The sequence below is a fragment of the Lepidochelys kempii genome, chromosome 26 (genome assembly GCF_965140265.1).
Source record: "Lepidochelys kempii isolate rLepKem1 chromosome 26, rLepKem1.hap2, whole genome shotgun sequence".
Taxonomy (NCBI): Eukaryota; Metazoa; Chordata; order Testudines; family Cheloniidae; genus Lepidochelys; species Lepidochelys kempii.
The window spans coordinates 13,229,125-13,250,001 of NC_133281.1; the positions used below are offsets into that span (position 1 = coordinate 13,229,125).

General features: G+C 52.8%; 1 protein-coding gene across 1 annotated transcript in view; it reads left to right on the plus strand.

Moving 5' to 3' along the window:
* Positions 1-3,423: 3,423 nt before the first annotated feature.
* PROM2 (prominin 2) overlaps positions 3,424-20,877 on the plus strand; it is a 39,347-nt gene continuing 21,893 nt past the window's right edge. Inside the window, exons 1-6 of the mRNA XM_073324755.1 lie at positions 3,424-3,601; positions 11,894-12,085; positions 12,360-12,409; positions 13,670-13,872; positions 14,629-14,749; positions 20,126-20,189. Coding sequence (XP_073180856.1) covers positions 3,424-3,601; positions 11,894-12,085; positions 12,360-12,409; positions 13,670-13,872; positions 14,629-14,749; positions 20,126-20,189 — 808 coding nt within the window. The remainder of the gene's footprint in view (positions 3,602-11,893; positions 12,086-12,359; positions 12,410-13,669; positions 13,873-14,628; positions 14,750-20,125; positions 20,190-20,877) is intronic.

The following is a 20,877-nucleotide window of genomic DNA, read 5'->3' on the forward strand; positions in this document are numbered from 1 at the left end:
ATGAATATACTAGACATCCCACTAATCCCAGTCAAGGTACAGTAAACCTCCCCTTATGAGAGTCAGATAAATATAGAAAACATTAGTATTCATAAATTATTGCAGGCAGCTCCAAATTTGTCATAGTAGTAACTCATTGGACGCTGACAGAATAAAAGACTTTCCTATCATTAATTATTTTTAATATGAATAAGGTTTCGCACACTTTGTTGCTTACGTAGACCGAGCTGTATACCCAGCCAGACCCCTCACGCCCACTGTGGCCAGCACCCTCCCCCACGGATGAGGTTGGGGTGATAGGTCAGAGTGAGGGCACGGGTACCGGCTCGGGGGCTGGCCAGAGGGGGTGTGAGATGCTTCCAGCAGCCTCATTTCCATTAAAATCAGGCCCATAGCATGCCCATTTGGTGCTGCGGGCAAAGGAAGCTCTTAGCACCCAGACTCAAATCCCCAACCCCTAGCCCTAACCTAGCCTAAGCCTGAGATCATTGCCTGACCCCTGTATCCAGAGCCTGTATAATCATAATACTTAGATTAATGGAAATCAGGCCTTCCTGCTTCTCTGATTTTCACCAAATTCAACAGGGTTTTGCCCACTGAGACCAAGCATAGTTCCTGAAATTTCAGAATTGATCAGATGCAGCTTTCAAGTTTTCGAGTTGCAGACAGACGGGCAAACTAAAATGCCACTGAGTTGAGTGTAAGGCCTCGCTTTGCTTGGCCGATTAATTATGATGATCATTTCCTAACTGTATTACTGTAGCTCCTAGAAGCCCCAGCCAAGATTGGTCATTCAGTGGAGTAACTCCAAAATCGGAGTTATTTGGCTTGATTCACCACTGCTTTACTCCAGTTTAACACCATTTTGACTCCATCGGGCCAAATCCTAAGCAGGTGTAAATCAGCACCACTCCCCTGAAGTCAACAGAGCTAACCGGATTTATACTAGCTGAGGATCTGACCTGCAGAAAAAATGATTTTTAAAGAGGATAATTTATATGGTGTCCCCATGGACATGACAGAAAAGCTCCTGTCTTCACTTGTACCTGTTAAAATGAAACCCTTAAGGGAGGGGTGAACAGATGTGAAAGCATCTTCTGGATGCAACATCTGGTGGAATTATTCTGTAGATTGTCAGTGAGATTTCTCAAGTGGACAAGCTTGGCCATATACTGAATGTTGCCCTGCTGTGACCATAGAGATGAAGCATGATTGTGGACAGAGTGTCTCAACCCCACTTCCTGTTTGACTCAGTTTCCCTGGGAGATGGACGTTCCCAGTCAATGGCTAGCAAAATCCTGAGTCTCCCCAGGAGGGAGCTTGAGCTGGCTGAGCTGGAAATGCTTCCCAGTGTCCCGAATATTCCAGGGTGTCCCTAGGGGAACCCCCTGCCCAGCTCCCACCAGCCCCTGGAATCCAAATCCCACAGTGTTCAGAGTAACAGCCGTGTTAGTTTGTATTCGCAAAAAGAAAAGGAGTACTTGTGGCACCTTAGAGACTAACCAATTTATTTGAGCATAAGCTTTCGTGCGAAAGCTTATGCTCAAATAAATTGGTTAGTCTCTAAGGTGCCACAAGTACTCCTTTTCTTTTTGCAAATCCCACAGTGAGGCTGCTCTGGACATGCCTCCTGCACCAGGCTCTGCCCCCAGGTCCTGCTCAGAACCCTGTGCCTGTGTGTGACACCCCCACGGGGGAGGGACCCGGGGTCTCCAGAGCCTAAAGCACGAGTTTGCAGCCTGAGCATGTCTAAGAGTGCAGAGAACTGTACTTTCATGACGTGTTAGTTGAGAAAGGACAGTACATGTGGAGGGAGGAATACAGCCTGAATGTTGCACTCTCTTGACTCTATTTCTGGATGCTGGCACACAGGGCATGGTGTCAGAAGTGAGTCTCCTCTGCGGGGACGTGAAATCAGAAACCAAGAATATTGTGAAACCAAAGAGAAAAGCAGCATCCCAGCGCTATACCAGATTCCCGTTCCCAAGCAGATGGACGTGAAAGGGGATGTGTTTAGAAATTGGGCATTCTTTAGATCACAATGGGAAAGCTATGAAATTGCAACAGGGCTGTCTAAAAAAGAAAACAACATAAGTGCCGCCATGCTATTAGCTGTAATGGACAAAGGCAGTGACCTGCGCCAATGGCATCTGGGCATGGCAGCAGCAGAGTGGGAGGTACAATCCCAGGTGCAATCCTAGACGTGTGCCCAAAGCGTTTTCAGCCCACAAAACATGTCCGATATGAAAGGGATCTTTTCAACAAGCGTCATCCAGAATCTGGAAAAACAATTCATCAATATGCAAAATGGCTGACTCAAGTGATTATTAAAAGATGAACCTAACTCATGACACATTAGGAGTAGCGATGAAAGATGCAGGAACAATACAGCAAAAACCCATGGCTTAAACGCCCAGACTAGCAAAGACAAGGCGGCAGCGCACAAACAAACAGGAAATTGAATGCCAAATAGACGGTGGGTTATCAGGGAACGTGCAAAGCTACAATGGCTTCCTCAGCATTATGCGAGAGAAGAAAGTGAAACCGCCACCGAGCAAAGCTAAATTAAAATGGAATAGTGGGCACAATCAGAATACCACTCGGACCATGTCAGCTACAAGCAGAAAACCAAGGAAGGGTACTGAGGCTCAAATTTCAGGTAATACAGGCAAAACAGAAGCTACTGCTTTTTACTAAAACAAATCACAGAATCATAGAATATCAGGGCTGGAAGGGACCTCAGGAGGTCATCTAGTCCAACCCCCTGCTCAAAGCAGGACCAATCCCCAACTAAATCATCCCCAGCCAGGGCTTTGTCAAGCCTGACCTTAAAAACTTCTAAAACCGTAAAAACCTCAAATGCATGCATGACACTAAATCCAAGACAAACAATTCATACAATAGACACACAAGCAATGCAAAAATCATATCCAGAGCAGACAACACATTATGGCATTCCTGCAGTAAAGCTGTTAAAAGATTACCATGATATTTTTGAAGGACGGGGCTGTCTTCTAGGCATGTTATACCTAGAAATAGATAAAACAAGTAAGTCAGTACATCAGCAGGCTCCCACAGTACCCACTGCATTAAGAGAACAAATAATGGAAGCAATAAAGCAAATGGAAAGAGAGAGGAATCACTGCTAAAGTGACAGAGTCCACAAGTTGGATAAGCCGCATGGCAGCCATTGAGAAGAAAACCAAGCTGTGCATTTGCATAGACTCAATCAGCTTAAACATAGCAGTATAAAGAGCTCAGTATCTGATGCCTACAACTAAAGAAATATTACCTGACTTGGCAAAAGCAAAAGTATTCTCAGTACTTGATGCCCAAGATGGCTATTGGCAAGTGTTACTGGATAAGGAAAGCAGTTACCTCACCACATTCTGGGCACCAGCCGACAGATACAGATGGCTGAGAATGCCGTTTGGGATCAAACCTGCAGTGGAAGAATATCAACAAGATGTGCTAACAGGACTTGCAGGGATTGCTGTCATTGCTGAAGACATTCTGGAGTACAGACATGGAGACAGCATGGTGGAAGCTGTGGCAGACCATGGCCATAACCTCCCCTGCCTGCTAGAAAGGGGCCAGGGAAGTAAATCTAGAATTAATTAAAAAGAAGATGAAATTGTGATGCACTGCAGTACCATACACAGGAAACTTGATGACCTCTCATTGTCTGTGACCCCACCCTAAAAAGGCAAAAGATGGCCACATCTAAATATATTAAATCAGTTTATCAGTCAATCAAACTGTTAGGATTAAACTACCAGACAATTTCTTCCAAGCCTCCCAGATGTGTGAGAACCCCTGATGTGACTGGACAAAGATACAGTATGGACATTACCTCGACATGATGCAGCCATCATAAGTATCAAGGAGCTGGTGACCAACTATGGGTCCTCTGGTGACTGAGGAGTCCGATCCTTGAGCTGCAAACTCATTGGCAGACATTGCCTGTGATGTTGGAAGGCAGGATTGGGTCATGGTTGCTGCGTGACAGTCGTCTGTCCTTTCTTTTCTGGTGTTTTTCTGCCACCAGGGCAAGGCAATTTTCCTCAAAAGTGAGTGTTCTTTCTCTGACAAGTCTTCGCCAGTTAGCCCTATCCTGGGCTGCTGTCTCGACAGCATGGTATCAACGCTACATCTCTGGATGTTTGTCTTGAGGGTGTCTTTAAAGCATTTCTTTGGCCTCCCTGTTTCCTTTCTCCTTTGTTGAGTTGGGCGTACAGCAATTGTTTTGGTAGGCATGCATCAGGCATGCACACACAATGCCTGCTCCACCTCGGCTGGTGCTGGGTAATCAGGGCCTCAACAAAGCGTTGGCCTCCAGGAGTCACTGACATTAGTGCGGTGATCTTCCCCGCTTTATGTTGAGGATCTTCTGGAGAAAGTGCTGGTTTCTCAGGTGTTTTCTGTAGGTCACCCAAGTCTCACAGCCGTAGAGGAGCGTTGGGATTACTACCTCACCAGTTCCCTCTTATATTGTTCCCTGTTCCCTCCACCCACTTCCTTTGCATCCACCTCTCCACCCACTACCTCCCTTGCATCCCACGCCAATCAAAATTTTCGAGGTTCCCCCTCCCTACCACTCCTCTTCCATCAATCCCCCTGCTCTGAACCCAATTCCCATTGTTCTCTTCCTCCCCCATATTCCCATGCCCCCTGCCAACCACTTACCTTCCATTCTTCCCGTTTATTCCTTTTTACAGTTCTGTCAAGCAAGTATATGAATGAATTGCCCTTGCAATGTCTCTCGCCAGCTCTTTTGATGTCCTGTTGTAGAACTAAACTAGAGATTTAAGAAAACAGGAAGTTACGGAAACTTGAATGGAGACAGTTCCACAACACTGTAATAAAGTTTACAAGACTGAGGTTAACACAGAATGTTAACACTTCTGAGGAAAGAGAGAGCCAGTCACTGCAAACCAAGCTCTCATTCCTCGAAGCTAATCACACGGTGGTGAACTTATCACCAAATGTCATCCCCAGGGTAAACTTTATGCTAATATTACATCCTCAGTTAATTACACAATAGTGGTATAAGACTAATTCTCTGCTCTCTGAGTCGGCCTTTTTGGTACCAACAGAGACTTATGTATCCAAGGAAGAAAGTGAATAGGGAAGTGTTATTTACCCCTTCACATAACATAGGAATTAGGGGTCACCTGATGAAATGAATAGGCAGCAGGTTTACAACAAGCAAAAGGAAGTACTTCTTCACACAACGCACAGTCAGCCTGTGGAATTTGTTGCCAGGGGATATTGTGAAGTGTAAATGTATAATTGGGTTCAAAAATAATTAGATAAATTAATGGAGGATAGGTACATCAATGGTTATTAGCCAAGACGGGCAGGGATGTATCCCATGCTTTGGATGTCCCTAAATCTCCAATTGTCCAAAAGTGGGACTAAACAACACAGGATGGATCACTTGAAATTGCCCTGTTCTGTTCATTCCCTCTGAAGCATCTGACACAGGCCACTGTCAAAGGCAGGATACAGGGCTAGATGGTCCATTGGTCTGACCCAAAGAGTCAGCTCAGAGTTTGCTTGTAGCAAATACTTGATAGTTACCAGCAGGAGGTGCTACCCAGAGGCTAGTCAACAAAGTCCTGCTCTTCCTGGCATTCTGGTGTCCCAGTGTTCTGGATGTGGAAGAACAGGGTGTTGATGGCTGATGGATTCTTCTCTAATAAGACCTTTGGTGGGTTGTCTGATGGCAATTTTTCATTTTTGCAAATCTGACCCAGCCAGTCATGCCACAGTCCCCATCTCTCATGAGGAGTTATGATTGTCCAACTCTAATCTTCTTCCCCTGAGTGGTCACCTTTTCATCATCCCATGAGATGAAACGAATGTCTCTGGGAAGGGATAGACTAGGCCCAGAAGCCCCTTGCTGGAGGCCTCAGGGTCCTGCCACACCCCATCCCAGAGAGGAGCAGAAGAGAAGTCCTCCAAGAGGCCTGCAGGGAAAGCAGCCAATCAGAGGGGCTGCAGGAGTGCAGCCAATCAGTGGCCAGGAGGGTCATATAAAAAGCAGCAGCAGAGCTGAGTCAGTCAGTTGCTGCCTGGATCTGGAAGAGAGGACTGGGTTCCTTGCTGACTGAAAGACCAGCAGAACCAGAGACAGCTCAGTGTGGGCAGGGACGGGGGAGCTAAGAAGGAGGTCCTGGCTGGTTACTGGGACTGAGCAAGACTGAGCCCAGGGAGGGCTGCAAGAAGACAGTGTCTCCAGTGAGGAAGCCATGGGGGTATGGCCCCATTCCAGGGCCAGGAGAAGGTAAAGACTGTATACCCCAGAAGGGATTTGTTCTGTTCCACCTACAGACAGCTGGAGAGCTGAGTCACTGAGCACCCATCGAAGAAACCATTGACCATGGGGAGGGAGGCACTTGTGAGAGGTGGGTGCCACCCATTCCACGAACTGTATGGGTGCCAATCCTGTTACAGTCTCCCTTGGAGTTTTGCTGGTAGCTACGAGAGCTCAAAGCTCATCTACTTCATGTGAAACACATTATGGGCTTTTCCTTGGCTCTTATTTACAGAACTTAGTAATGGAGGTGTGGTTGAATACCTGCCAAGGGCACCTTGGGACTGTTTGTGGAAGACCCTTGAGGCCCTCGGTTGGGTGGTATCCATCTCCTTGGTCACTCTTACGAGCCTCCATCTCTAGGGCGATGGACCTTTCTAGAAGTCTCCATTTTTGTCTCGCTGATCACTTGCAGCTTTCCTGTCTTCTTCAGTGCTCTAAGGCTCAATCCATACAAAAGGCAGAAATGACTTAGCCATTTTCTCTTGGCTTGGCTCAGTAGCAGAGCAGAAGAAATTTGCAAGACACTTGAGTTTGGTCAGACCTAAGATACTTATCACTGGCTTTACGACCCTAATCGCATGACAGATTTCACCCATTTTAGTATCAACAGTAAACTGGCCAATTCATTAATTTTGGGGAGCACTGAAACCATTCAAAAATTCAGGTTGAATCTGGCAAAGAGTTCCAGCTGAAAAAACCTGAAAACAAAAATTTTGGAAATGTCAAAATGAACCATTTCGGCCCTTCTATTTGAATCAAGATTTGAAATGTTTCATTTTCATCTGACTGAGGAAAATCGAAAGATTCAGTTTCGGTTCAATAATAATAGATTTTTGGTTCAGCCACTGAACCAAAAAAAATCAATTATTTGCTCAGCTCTACCTGGTCCCGTTTCAGGACTGGGGCTGTATTGCTCTCAGTTTGCTTCCAGTTCTCACCATCCGAGGGCACCAATGAGCTAGAGGAAAAGAAATTCCATTTCCAAAAAAAGAAAAGGAGGACTTGTGGCACCTTAGAGACTAGCAAATTTATTTGAGCATAAGCTTTCGTGAGCTATAGCTCACCTCATCGGATGCATTCTGTGGAAAATACAGTGGGGAGATTTATATGCATAGAGAACATGAAACAATGGTGTTACCATACACACTGTAACCAGAGTGATCACTTCAGGTGAGCTGTGATTTGAGCATTGGCCTGCTAAACCCAGGGTTGTGAGTTCAATCCTTGAGTGGGCCATTTAGGGATCTGGGGCAAAAATTGGGGGATTGGTCCTGCTTTGAGCAGGGGTTGGACTAGATGACCTCCTGAGGTCCCTTCCAACCTTGATATTCTATGATTCTATTACCAGCAGGAGAGTGGGGGGGCTGGGGGGGGAGGAGGGGTGCTTTTGTAGTGATAATCAAGGTGGGTCATCTTTGGAAATGGCCCACCTTGATTATCACTACAAAAGCCCCCCTCCACCCCCCCCACTCTCCTGCTGGTAATAGCTCACCTGAAGTGATCACTCTGGTTACAGTGTGTATGGTAACACCCATTGTTTCATGTTTTCTATGCATATAAATCTCCCCACTGTATTTTCCACTGAATGCATCCCATGAGCTGAGCTGTAGCTCATGAAAGCTTATGCTCAAATAAATTTGTTAGTCTCTAAGGTGCCACAAGTCTTGCTTTTCTTTTTGCTAATGCAGACTAACACGGCTGCTCCTCTGAAACCTGTCATTTCCAAACAAGGTCTTTTGAGGTTGTCTCCAAAAACAAGCTGGCAATCCAGGAGCTGTTTTTTTTCATGCCAAAGAAACAGCAAATCGGTGGGCGATAACACTGCAGCTTATGGCCCTTCGGATTTCTGTTTAATGCTGGTTAAAACTAGAAGCTCACACAATGATGAGCATTAGATAGATGGATGATAAAGTATGGATGTGTGGTGATAGACAGATCCGAAAACAAAAGGTTGGGGAACAATACTTTACATCACTCTAGTGTCTTTCATGCAAGGATCTCTAAGCACCTTCCAAAACACCAACTCATTCAGCCCCACAGCAGACCTGGAAGAGAGGCCAACATTATTATCACCATTGTATGTATGGGGAAACTGAAGCACAGAGAGGCTAGCAGCCTGATTTTTTCAGAGGTGCCAAGGACCTGCAGCTCTCACTGAAATCAGCAGGTGCTGAGAGTGCCCAGCATCTCTCACATTGGGCAATAAATGATGTACCCAAAAGGAGTCGGTGGCGGAGCTGAGAGAGAACCCAGGAGTCCTGATTCCCTGCTCTGAGCTCTAATCCTTAGATGTGTTGAGGGCGAGCTTGTAAAAACCAGCAGTTACTTCTTTTACATTTCACCAATCCCCACACTGTATGGCAGCAAGCTCAGTGGGCTGAGCCTCTGGGTGGGGTGTACAGACACCTCCCTCTGGGCAGAGAAACCTCTGGCATCTGAGCTGGAAATAAGTCACCCCTGCAGGTCCAGCAGGCCCAGACCATGCACAGGACTGGGGGAAGGCAGCTCTCTCCCTCCTCCTCCATGGGAAGCTGCTGGAGCAAGCACCCTGCCCCAGCTTGTTGATGTGTCAGCATCCAGTCGGCAAGTCTGTGCTGGCCTCCAGAGTGGGAACGCCAAAGTCACGCCTGGAGCCAGTTCGTCTCTCTCTCCGCTCCACTGCCTTCTACTCCCTTCTGCCCACCTGCTGGCCATTTACTAGGCTTTCCACTATACGGTAGCAGCTGGACCCAGGTCTGATTCTGGCTTACTCTGTCCTGCCTCCACCATATTATTCCTGAACCTCAGGACAGTGGGTGCCTGGGGCTGGTCACCCCAGTGGGCAGAGATGGGTCAGTGCCACACAGTCTCTCAGATCCCCTCCTGAGTCAAGCCTTGGCACTGAAGTGTCTTTCCCAGATTGCTTGCAAGAGAGTCGGTTTGTCAGCTCCATGGAGCAATGATCTCTGTGCCCACACCTGGGTAGCAGTTCCTGGAGGGAATTGGCACCTGCATGGGGCTGGGTTGCTTTTGACACAGCTCCATGCCCTGTTGTGACTCTGTTTCCCTTGTGCAGCTTAGTTCTTCTCAAGCCTCTCTTCTTCTGTGCCTTCTGCTGTGTGTTTCCCAGGCAGAGCTGTGGTTTGGCTTTTCTTTGGTCGCAGAAAAAACAAACAACAAAATATACACGAACGTACTTCTCAGATTTCAGAGTAGCAGCCGTGTTAGTCTGTATTTGCAAAAAGAAAAGGAGTACTTGTGGCACCTTAGAGACTAACCAATTTATTAGAGCATAAGCTTTCGTGAGCTACAGCTCACTTCATCAGATGCATATCGTGGAAACTGCAGCAGACTTTATATATACACAGAGAATATGAACCAATACCTCCTCCCACCCCACTGTCCTGCTGGTAATAGCTTATCTAAAGTGATCATCAGGTGGGCCATTTCCAGCACAAATCCAGGTTTTCTCTGAATTTGTGGGGGGGGGGGGTGGAGGGTGAGAGAACCTGGATTTGTGCTGGAAATGGCCCACCTGATGATCACTTTAGATAAGCTATTACCAGCAGGACAGTGGGGTGGGAGGAGGTATTGGTTCATATTCTCTGTGTATATATAAAGTCTGCTGCAGTTTCCACGATATGCATCTGATGAAGTGAGCTGTAGCTCACGAAAGCTTATGCTCAAATAAATTGGTTAGTCTCTAAGGTGCCACAAGTCCTCCTTTTCTCTTTGTACTTCTCAGAATATATGAACCATTTGCTGCCCAGCCTTAGCTATACTTCAAATGCATCCGATGAAGTGAGCTGTAGCTCATGAAAGCTCATGCTCAAATAAATTGGTTAGTCTCTAAGGTGCCACAAGTCCTCCTTTTCTTTTTTTAAGTATTTAGTTCTCTATAATATGAATGGTTACAAAAGAAATCAATTATTTGAAAAACAAACCAATGTTGCTTAGCAAAATCCAACTAGTTTAAGAAAAATTATTAAAATAAGATGAAGAATAGAAGCAAAATTAGGAGGAGGGGAATAGAGACCGGAAGGAAGTGGGTAGAGAAGAGGGTAGGGTGACCAGATAGCAAGTGTGAAAAATCTGGGTAGGGGAGGGGCGTTGAAGGGTAACAAGCTGGTAAATCAGATGTCTGGTCCCCCTCGAAGAGGGGGACATGTGAGGGGCCCCATACTTTAATAGGAACATTCAGATACCTCCAGGAAAGTATCCCATATCTCTGAGTTTTTCTTGGGTATTTCTCTTACAGTTCTTGCCATGGTGGCCAAGCTCACGATGTCGAAGTTCCAGTCTTCAGCTGTTGGTCCCTTTTTGGATTTCCATTTTTGCAGTACTAGTCTTTGAGCAGAGCACTCATCATTGCTAAGCCAAAGCTGTTCAGCTCTATTCCGCTTCCATTCCACTTCCATTAGGTTTAAAATTACATGTTTAGCCAAATCGCCTTCCTGACTTGCAGGTCTGGCTTTTCTGTGCTCCCATCTCCCCCTGCATTACCCAGCATGCTGCGCTTCCCTGTCATCTCACCAAGGCCTCTGATCGGGTTTGGCTCTGATTAGCAGTGAAAACCAAACAGTTCAACATTCCCTGGCAGTGTCATGAGATCTGAAAGTGGGAGGAAACAGCCCCTGCCAAATAACCCCCGGCTTGGGCGCCTTCCCTGGCTGGAGCAGAGCTGTTTTTCTGACTCTACGTATCCTCATTGAAGGTGGCGTGTGGGGGGTCATGTCCAGAGCGCACAGTACAACAGCTATGCTATCATTCCCTGGGGCCATGGGAAGCAGAGCGTAAGTTAGGCTGCTGTGACTTACACTGAGGAGAGCAGACAGGGCCCTGCATGGCCCCTGGAGTATGGGGATTAAAGCCACTTTAAACTTCTCCTCCTTAGGGAATCGGCTATGTAATGCCATCAGCCCAGTTTGGGGTGAACGCCTAGATTAGGTAGTTCCCCAGGCATGAGGAGCTGCACTGCCAGTTCCCTGGGGGCAGGGAGTGAGGGGAGCACACAGCCCCTGTCCCCTCTCCCGCCCCCTTGGGCCCGCTGGTCTTTCCAGGCCGCCCTTGCGGAGTGGGAGTGCTGGCATCGAAGTGCTCAGTGGCTCGGGAAAGCAGGGCGCATTGCGAAAGGGGCCTGGAACAGCTGCTGGGAGAAGCGCCTCGCCCCACCCTGCCCCATCCCCGGAGCAGAAGGAAGCCAGCCACTGCAGCACCTGGGCCCTCGGGAGGCATCAAACCAGTCGGGCCAGTTTCGGAGGCACTCCAGCTGCAGGGGCAATCAGCTGAAGAGGAGGGAGAGCCAGAGCCAGGGATGCCTCTCCCTGTGCCCCGCGTTGTGTGTGGGAGCTGGGAGCATTGAGGGGGTCTGGGCACCTCCAAGGAGACCACCCGGCTCAGCGGCTTCCAGGCACAGCCCCTGCGGGGGGGAATTCTCTTCCCCGAGGGCTGGGGCTCCTTGGGGCTCCATTGCAATCCAGGCGGTAGAGCCCCCCCCCCCCGGGGCTATTTCTGAACCAATGCAGGCCCCTCAGCCCAGAGGCGTCGGGGGCTCAGCCTCAGCTGTGCCTCTGCACTTGTCTCTGGCCTTAGCCTGGGTTCTCCTGGATCCAGTTGGCTCCCAGAAATGTCCGCCTGGAAACCCTCTCCTCGTCCACCAGTTCATGGAGATAGGCGCTGACCAGCAGGTCGCCGCCCAGCACCGGGTCCCGAGCTCGCTGGATCCGCTCTACGGTGTCGTCCGGCGCTACCTGGACGTGGTCCAGCAGAACCCCTTCCCCACAGGTGAGCCAGATGGGGGGCGGGGGCAGAGAGCCCTGGGGCAACCCGGGTACTGTGTGTGCCTGAAATTCGGGCCCTGATGGGGGCTTGTGAGCCGTGCCGGCTCCGAGTTCCTTGGAGACCTGGCCCCACCGCTGGGCACAAGACGGAGGGGAAGAGCGTCCTCCCTGGCAGCTTGGCTCATCCTGACGGGGCGGTGGTAGCAGGGGGAAGGCGAGGAGGGGGACGGGCGGCCGGGTTTGGGGGTTTGACGGGCCGTTGGTTTTTGTTTTCACAGAGCTGCTCCGGATGGCCCTGAACGAGCCGTCGTCAGTCAGAACCTCTCAGGTGAGCCGGGGGGGGGGGGGGTTGTACCCGTCCTGTGTGGCCCCACTTCACTTACTCCTCTGGGGGCCCACCTGTGGCACGGCGGACACCGGGATTTCCTTGGGTTACCGCGGGGGTGAGGGGTGGGGTGGGGCGGGTGAAGGATGGGCCCGAGGGCAAGGACACCTGGGGCTGGCTGAGTGAAATGCGGGGCAGGGGGAGATGTGTGGGGTGGTGTCAGAAGGGTGTGGTGGAGGGCATGGGAGGGATGGGGCAAGGAGAAGGCATGGGTGAATGGGAGGGAAGGTTTGGGGCAAGGAGTAAGTGAGGGGCGGGGCAAGGGGAGGGAGTGGGGGACTGGTGGCAGTGAGGCAAGGGGAGGGTGTGGGGGGCCTAGTGGGGGTGGGGCAAGACAAGGGTGTGGGGGATGGGTGGGGGGACTAGTAGGGGCTGGGCAAGGAGCTGTGGGGAGGGCAAAGGGTGGGCGTGGGAGAGCGGGGTGTGTGGGGGAGGTGGGTGGGGAGGCAGGGCAAGGGGAGGGCGTGGGAGAGCGGGGTGTGTGGGGGAGGTGGGTGGGGAGGCAGGGCAAGGGGAGGGCGTGGGAGAAGGGGGTGTGTGGGGGAGGTGGGTGGGGAGGCAGGGCAAGGGGAGGGCGTGGGAGAGCGGGGTGTGTGGGGGAGGTGGGTGGGGAGGCAGGGCAAGGGGAGGGCGTGGGAGAGCGGGGTGTGTGGGGGAGGTGGGTGGGGAGGCAGGGCAAGGGGAGGGCGTGGGAGAAGGGGGTGTGTGGGGGAGGTGGGTGGGGAGGCAGGGCAAGGGGAGGGCGTGGGAGAAGGGGGTGTGTGGGGGAGGTGGGTGGGGAGGCAGGGCAAGGGGAGGGCGTGGGAGAAGGGGGTGGGTGGGGGAGGTGGGTGGGGAGGCAGGGCAAGGGGAGGGCGTGGGAGAAGGGGGTGGGTGGGGGAGGTGGGTGGGGAGGCAGGGCAAGGGGAGGGCGTGGGAGAAGGGGGTGGGTGGGGGAGGTGGGTGGGGAGGCAGGGCAAGGGGAGGGCGTGGGAGAAGGGGGTGTGTGGGGGAGGTGGGTGGGGAGGCAGGGCAAGGGGAGGGCGTGGGAGAAGGGGGTGGGTGGGGGAGGTGGGTGGGGAGGCAGGGCAAGGGGAGGGCGTGGGACAAGGGGGTGGGTGGGGGAGGTGGGTGGGGAGGCAGGGCAAGGGGAGGGTGAGGGGAATGGGTGGGGGCCAGGAGAGGTACCCCCCCTACGAGGACACCCTTGCTTGCTCCCCCCAGGTGGTCCGCTACCAGGCCGGCTACCTCGTCTGCGCCCTGATCGCTGCGCTCTTCTTCGTGGCGGTGCCGGCGACTGGTCTGTGCTTCTGCTGCAGCCGGCACCGCCGGCGCTGTGGGGGACGCCTCAAGGCCGACCGCCGCTCCCTCGCCTGCCGGCGCAACCTCCTCGCGTCCTGCCTCTCTCTCGCCACCGCCATCCTCCTGTGAGTGAGGCCAGCGCCGGGCTGGGGGGTGCGGGGCTCAGGCAGGTGTGCAGTGGGTGGAGGGGAGCGGAGGGGCCGCTCACTGGGGATGGGCCACGGGAACTAGTCCAGGGGGCACCCCGCAGGCAGTGCCGGTCTTTCCGGGTAGGGCGGGGGTCACTGGGGGCTAATCTCCCTTTGGGCATTTCCTGGGCACCAGGGTTGGCACGTCAGGGCCCGAGGGAAAAGGGGCATTAGGGGCCCTCCATTCAGGAGAGGGTCTGGGGCAAGGGCACCCCGGCTATCACAGCAGGGGCTCGGTCTGGTTCTGGCAGCAGGGCACCCAGAAACGGAGGCACCCCAAATCAGAGGCTGCATGTGAAAAACATGGGCTGAAACCCTGAATTTCAACCCAGCTTTTCCCCCTCACCCCAGCAATCCCCAGGGGCCCATCCCCCTGTTCTCACCCTGTCATCCCCCTCTGACCTGCCCCCGGGTTCCTATTCCTCTTCACCTCTGTCCCGCTCTTGAGAGCACAGAGAACAGCTGAGATACAGAGTTGGGATGAGACTCTGAACCGGGACAAGGTCTGGGGTCATTTGCATAGACCTGGGGACTTGGTTTGGACCAGCCATGGAGCCCAGAGCTGGATCTGAAGACCCCCCAGTATCTCTGGGGTTGGTTCTGGCCCATTGCATGTCAGAGGGTTGTTAGACAAGTTGATTTGGTTGCTCTTTGGAGCACTAAGGTGACCTGCTTTGGCCTCGTCTCCCGCAGGGCTGGCGTTATCTGTGCTTTCATTGCCAACCAGCGGGTGACGGAGCAGATGGAGCCTGGGGCCCGAGCCGTGCCAGCCACTCTGCGCACTTTGAGGAAGAATATTGGCAGCATCCCACAGGTAAGCTGGAGCCACCTTGCCTGTTGGCTGTCAGCTCGCAGGGCCAGGATTGAGAACAGCAGCCGCGCAGGGATCTCGGGGTGTGCGTATGCTGGAGAGGGAGAGGCATGCAGGTATGGGTCCCGGTAGCCAATGCTGCATATCAGGGGCTCTGGAATCCTGTCTAGGCCCTAAGTCTTCCTCTAAGACCCTGTTGCTTGTGCAGACTTTGGCAAGATGGGCGTCATCTGCCTGCTGGCTGGGGACGGGACGGATGGGCAACTCTGCCCCAGCTTTGCAGCACTAGCGAGGAGCGGATCCCCGGTGGTGGCTGTAGAGGGTCCTGTGGGTAAGGACTAAAGTGCATGGTAGTGGGGACGGAGCCCAGGACTGGGATAGCAGGGGCTGCGGATGGGGTTAAGACGCATGCTGGAGGGAACCCAGGCCAGGGACAGCAGGAGAGGATCCAGGTCAGGACTGAGGTGCATCGGCAGGAGTGGGGAGCCCAGGACTTGGATTGAGAGGGGCTGTGGATCAGGAGTGGTGGAAGCTCCCTAAAAGTGTGTGTGTGGGGGGCTGCCTCCCCTTACCCTGAGGCCCTGCCCACCACGTTGCCTCTTGCCCCCCCAGATCCTGTCTGCTGCTCACTCCTCTCCGCCCCCTCCCACCGTCACTCGCCCTTACGGCTGATAAAAAGCAACTCTCTTAGGTTGGTACTGAGATGGGTTTGGGCCCTTTGGGGTGTCACTTGATGTGCTGGGGTGCCACTGAGTGAGCCTATTCTGCCAGCCTGGGTCCCCTTTACCCAGCCTGGCTGGACCAGGCTCACAAGCCTCGTCCAGCCACGCACACAGGCAGGGCCAAACCCAGCTGCACAGGGAGACAGGGATCCGCTCTGGAACGATTCAGCCATAGGGGCTTGCCCCAACACTCTGGTGCCCGCTCCCTGTAAGGGGTACAAACCCAAAGGTTTTATGAAATTTGCCCCCTCCTTCAATGTGGAGGGAAATATGCACAACTTCTTGCCCCCCGCCCTCCAGTTAGAAATTACATAAACTGGGTTATATTATAAACAAGAATTAAGTTTATTAACTACAAAAGGCGAATTTTCAGTGAATATAAGAGAGAACAGACAGAACAAAGCAGATTACTGAGCAAATAAAACAAAGTACGCAAGCTAAGCTCAGTATACTTAAGAAACAGGATACAAAATGTCAATTCTCACCCTAAATGTTATTTTAGGCAGGTTGCAAAGTTTCTGTGGTTCAAAGTTGCAGTTATATTCCTTTTCAGACTGGACCCCTGTCTCAGTCTGGACTCTCCCCTTGCCTTCCCTTCAGGTGCCTTTAGCAGTTTTTCTTCTTAGGCAGACAGGCCATGGAGAGAAGGAGTCCCGTTTGCCTTCCTCCCCACCCTTAAATAGGATTTACATAAGGCTGGAATCCTTTTTTTCCCAAACTTGACCCCCTTTCCTTCCAGTGAAAAATTACAAGAAGTCTCAGGTAACGTTTAGTATCAGGTGACAAGACCACCTGTCTCTGTAGCATCCAGTGGCAGTATGGAGGGTCGGTAGGAGGGCCAAACCTTTTCACAGCCCATTGTCCTTGCTGATGGGCCGTCCGCCCTGTCTGGCCTTTCCATTGTTGTACCTGAAGTGTTAGCAGTGGGCATCACCCAAAGGAGCATAATTGAAATACAGATACATAGTCACTATTCCTAACTTCAGATACAGAAATGATACAGGCGTACACTTTAGATAATCACATTCAGTAAATTACGACCTTTCCAATGATCTCTTACAAGACCCACCGTGCATAAAGTACATCTCAGTGATGTCATATTCATTTCATAAGCATATTTTCCTAAAGAATATGGAGTGAAACATCACAGGTACCTCCTGGTTTGAGCTGGGGCTGCCCTTCTCAGGAATCGGCAGGCCCGGCCCTGGACCAAACCAGTGCGCGCAGAGCTCTGTGCCATCAGGAAAACAAATGAGTTCCCAGCCCTTCTTCATACTCTCAGATGTGGCACAAACAGAGGGATGTAACCATTGAAATCAATGATCTGCACTCAGAGCAGTCAGATGCCATGGAGATGGGCACATTAGATAGATAGATACCTGAAGAAGGGTGGGTGGGTGGGTGGATAGATGATCGAAATCTTGGGAAGAATAGGTGGTGGGGCGTGTATGCGGATGAATAGATAGATGAATGGATGGATTGGTAAAGGGGAGTGGATGGAGGTGGATGGATACATGAGAGACGGGGGTGTACAGGGATAGACAGATGGTAGAGGGGTGTCTATGGGGATGAGTCGATACAGGGGGTATGTATGGGGATAGATAGATTTGGCCCCAAGATCCGTCGGGAGGGTCTGATCCTGTCTGAGCCAGTCCACTCTGCAACCCCTGCACATGCTGCGGGTGCCGACTCAGCACCGTGTCTCCGTCAGCAAGCGTCCGCTGCCGCACAAGAGGAGGCTCTGTCATGGCGGGTGCGTCAGTCACTTGCTCAAATGTGGAGTTTTCTGCTCTAGTCAGCTAAGAACCCCCCCTTGCAGGCTGAGCGTGCTGCCCGGCCACCGCAGTGGCAGGGCTCCTCAAAGGCTGGTGCACTAATGCAAGGAGACAGGCGGGCATCCTCTGAGACAGCCACGAATCCAGGGCATGGAAAACAGCATGAACCTCCCCCGAGCCTGGAGATGACACATGTCACCTCTGCAATGTGCTGGGGAAAGTACCGAGCGGGGGCAAGGCCGAGGAGGGGCCTGGCAGCCAGGGCAATGCTCAGCCTGGCCAGCTGGGCAAAGGTGCACTAGGGGTGCTGTGCAGAGGGGTGATCCGCGGCCAGTCAGGTGCTTTGAGCGGGGTGATCCAGGGTGGAATGAGGTACTCTGCGGGATGGGATGAAGTGTACAGTACGTTGTGGGGTTGAGCAGAGCGCTGGGTCCAGTGCTGGGGGGAGTGGGGTGGGGATTGCGCTTTGGGGTGATGGCAGCCGGGTGGGGTCTGGAGCACTTGAGAAGGGTGCCGCCGAGGTGGGCGGAGTATTCTGCAGTGGGGTTGGGTCCATTGTGTGGGGAGGTGGAGCAGAACGGGGTATGGTGCAGTGGGGCGCTGTGCACAGCGGTGGGATGCCTGGGGGCACTGTGCATTGGGGCGCCATATACTGGGGTGCTGCGCCTCGGGATGGGATGCTGTAGTGGGGTGCTGTGCCTTGGACTGCTGGCAGCATGGTGGAGCCCTTTGCACTGGCTTTCCTGTGGGCCCAGGGAATATTAGCAGTGGGGCAGGATAGTTCACAGTGATCCGACACATCCCCTTCCTATGATCCTGTGCCGCGGTCGCACAGGGGCCCCCTTCCTCTGCCCTGCTAACTGCGCAGATGGAGCTTGGCTACAGTTAGCTGCTTTGCTTTTCATGCTGCTCAGCAGCAGCCTGTCCGGCACTAGATGTGGCTGCTGGATTCACTCACCCGCCTGCATTGGGGACAGAGCTGGAGCTCCCTTCGGGCCCTGCGGAGACTCCTCCGGCTCCATGTGAGATGAGCAGAGGGGTCTCAGCCCAAGTTCTCAGCAGCTCCGCACTGGCCCAGATCTGCCTTTCTGGGCACCCACCCCTCCTTCAGAGGGCAGCATCCTGGCCAGGCATGGCAGGAAGTGGCTGTGGATGGCTGGTGTAGGGGCCAATGCCAGAGCAAGTGTGGGGAGGTTTCACGGGTGCCCACTGCTTTCTCCAGAGCAAGGCAGATTGGGGTCCTGCTCTCTCTCAACACCTCCTGCTCCTCTTCTCTGCCCTGGGCCCCTGGTCTAATCAGGCTCCTCTGGAGGGAAAATACCATACTTCACCCCCCGGCTCCAGCCTCTGACCTTCATCTCTTTCCCGGCTGTCCTGTGGGCTTCCCCTCGGACCTAGAGCTGTCGGCGTGGTGGGGCCCGCCCGGGTTTCACTGCTGGAGCAGGCACAATGTGCTGCAGCTTCATTAAACATTCATTTTTAATTGCAAAGCGTTGTTTCTTTCCCTCCCCGCTGCTGCCTGGCCAGGCTGTTTGCTCAGTCTGCATTCTGCGCTGCTGCACAGCCCCGTCCAGCCGAACAGAGCCAAGGAGGGGCTCCGATCCGGCTGGGGTTCCGGTACATATGTGGGAGCCAGCAGGGAAGCCACGGGCTTGAGGGTGGGGTTAATGAGATACACAGCTCTTAATAATCAGCGCTCTAATGCAATGGCGTTTTCATTCCCTTAGGGCTAAATCCTTGGGGCCCTCAATTCAGTGGATCTGGCGTGGCCCCACTGATCTGAGGGGCCCCTCCCACTCCCTGTGGCCCACCTTGTCCCTAAGGCACGTCGGCAGAGCTGAGGTTTGGGTGTTGGCGGGAGCAAAGCCAGTATGATGCTGCAAATAACCCTGCACGTAAAGGGTACTTCAGCCCCAAGGCTGGTGAGAGGCAGCGTGGCTTCTCTGGGGCCTGCCGCTGGAGTAGGATTTCAAACACCCAAGTTCTCCAATGTTTTCAGGCTTTGCCCAGGGACCTGTATTTTCCCCATGGCGCTGATTGGGGCAGGCTAAAGACATGAGCTTCCCTGGCTGCCCAGGGCTTGATCCAGCGGTGACCTCAGTAGGGGCCAGGCGATGATTTGGGAGCTGTGTTTGAAGGGAGGTCCAGGAGGGTGCCATAAATACATCTCTCCCAGAAGTCCCCCGTGTAGGGCATTGGGTCCCCAGCCCAGCACCTGGCCACAGAGCCCAGGGCCAAGCGGGCAGCTCAGTTGCTGTGTGAGTAGAGAGAGCGCCCTGGTTGCATGGAGTTTATCGGTTATTGTCTAGGGAGGCACCACTCGCTAAGGCTGCATGGAGATTTGCCCAGGAAGCAGAGTTCCCACCTCTGGGTGGTGGATGGAGAAGCCAGTGCCAGGGATCTTGGGGAGTTATGTGCCTTCCCTGGGCGGCCATGATGTTACTTGTGATTAGACCCCACTGGGACCAGCCATTAGCCACAACACAATGCAGATCACGACCCATCCTTGGCCACGGTCCGCTGACTCGGCTCGTTATGGTCACAATCCACTGCAATAGGACGAGGCTTGAGTGGGACAGTCCCTCACGAGAACTGGGTGGGGCGTTACTCCCTGCAGAGAATAGGAGGGTGCTGGGGTCCAGGAGAATTAACTGAGCAAAACTGGGATGGCTACATGGAATGGAACAAACCCAGGGGCTTTCTGCTCACCCAGGGGACCCCGTCCAGGGCCAAAAGCACAACGAATCATGCCCAGGCTCAGAGGCAGAGCCCAGCCAGGCCTTATGGGCCCAAGCGATCGTGGGTCCCAAGCCAACTGACCATGCTGATGCAGCCTCCAGGAGGCTGAGTGAGACCTTTCTCTGCTTCTCTCTCTCCGGCAGGGCGTGCAGTCTGTCGTGGACCAGTTTGCGGTGCCCAGACAGCAAATAATCGGCGACCTGAACAGTGAGTGTCTGGCTGTTGGCCTTTCCTCTTCTAGGCCAGAGCAGTCTCCCCTATTCCTGGGAGGCTGGGTACTTGCGGGAGAGGAAAGCAGCTCCATGGCCCCTGGTCCCAGCTCTCCTCTCTGAGCAGTTGTCACATGTTTCTTTGCATGACTCCGACTCCCTTCCACCATTCTCTGCTCCCAGCGATGTCATGGCAAAGCTCCCACTGACTTGGATGGGAGCAGAATCAAGTCATTAAACCCCAACTGTATCCACAGCATCTGGACTCCCTGATCACCCTTACAGTTATCCTGATCGTGTGGGAAAACGCTTCCCATCGCCCCAAATAAAATCTATCCCAGGCACCTGGGTCTTTCTCAGTGCTTGCCCTACAAAAGGAAAATTCCCACTGGACCACGTAGCAGCCTTCTGAAACGGCAAGGAGCGATTTCTCATCAGCTTTGCTTTAGCCCTGCCCCAAGCTCTAGTGGGCATCTTGTGCGCATGTCAGTAGCCCTTGCCCGAACCCTAAGCAAAGCCCCCTTTGGGGCAGGGGGACACTCTCCCGAACCCTTTGCAGAGCTGGGAGTGGGTCTTCATTGTTGGTTCAAATCAGCATCGGCTGTCCAATCCGTAGAGAGATTTTGAGCAGGCCTGGGTGGACGTTGGGTCTCTTACCCCACAAGGGCAGGGAGAGAGCGTGGCCG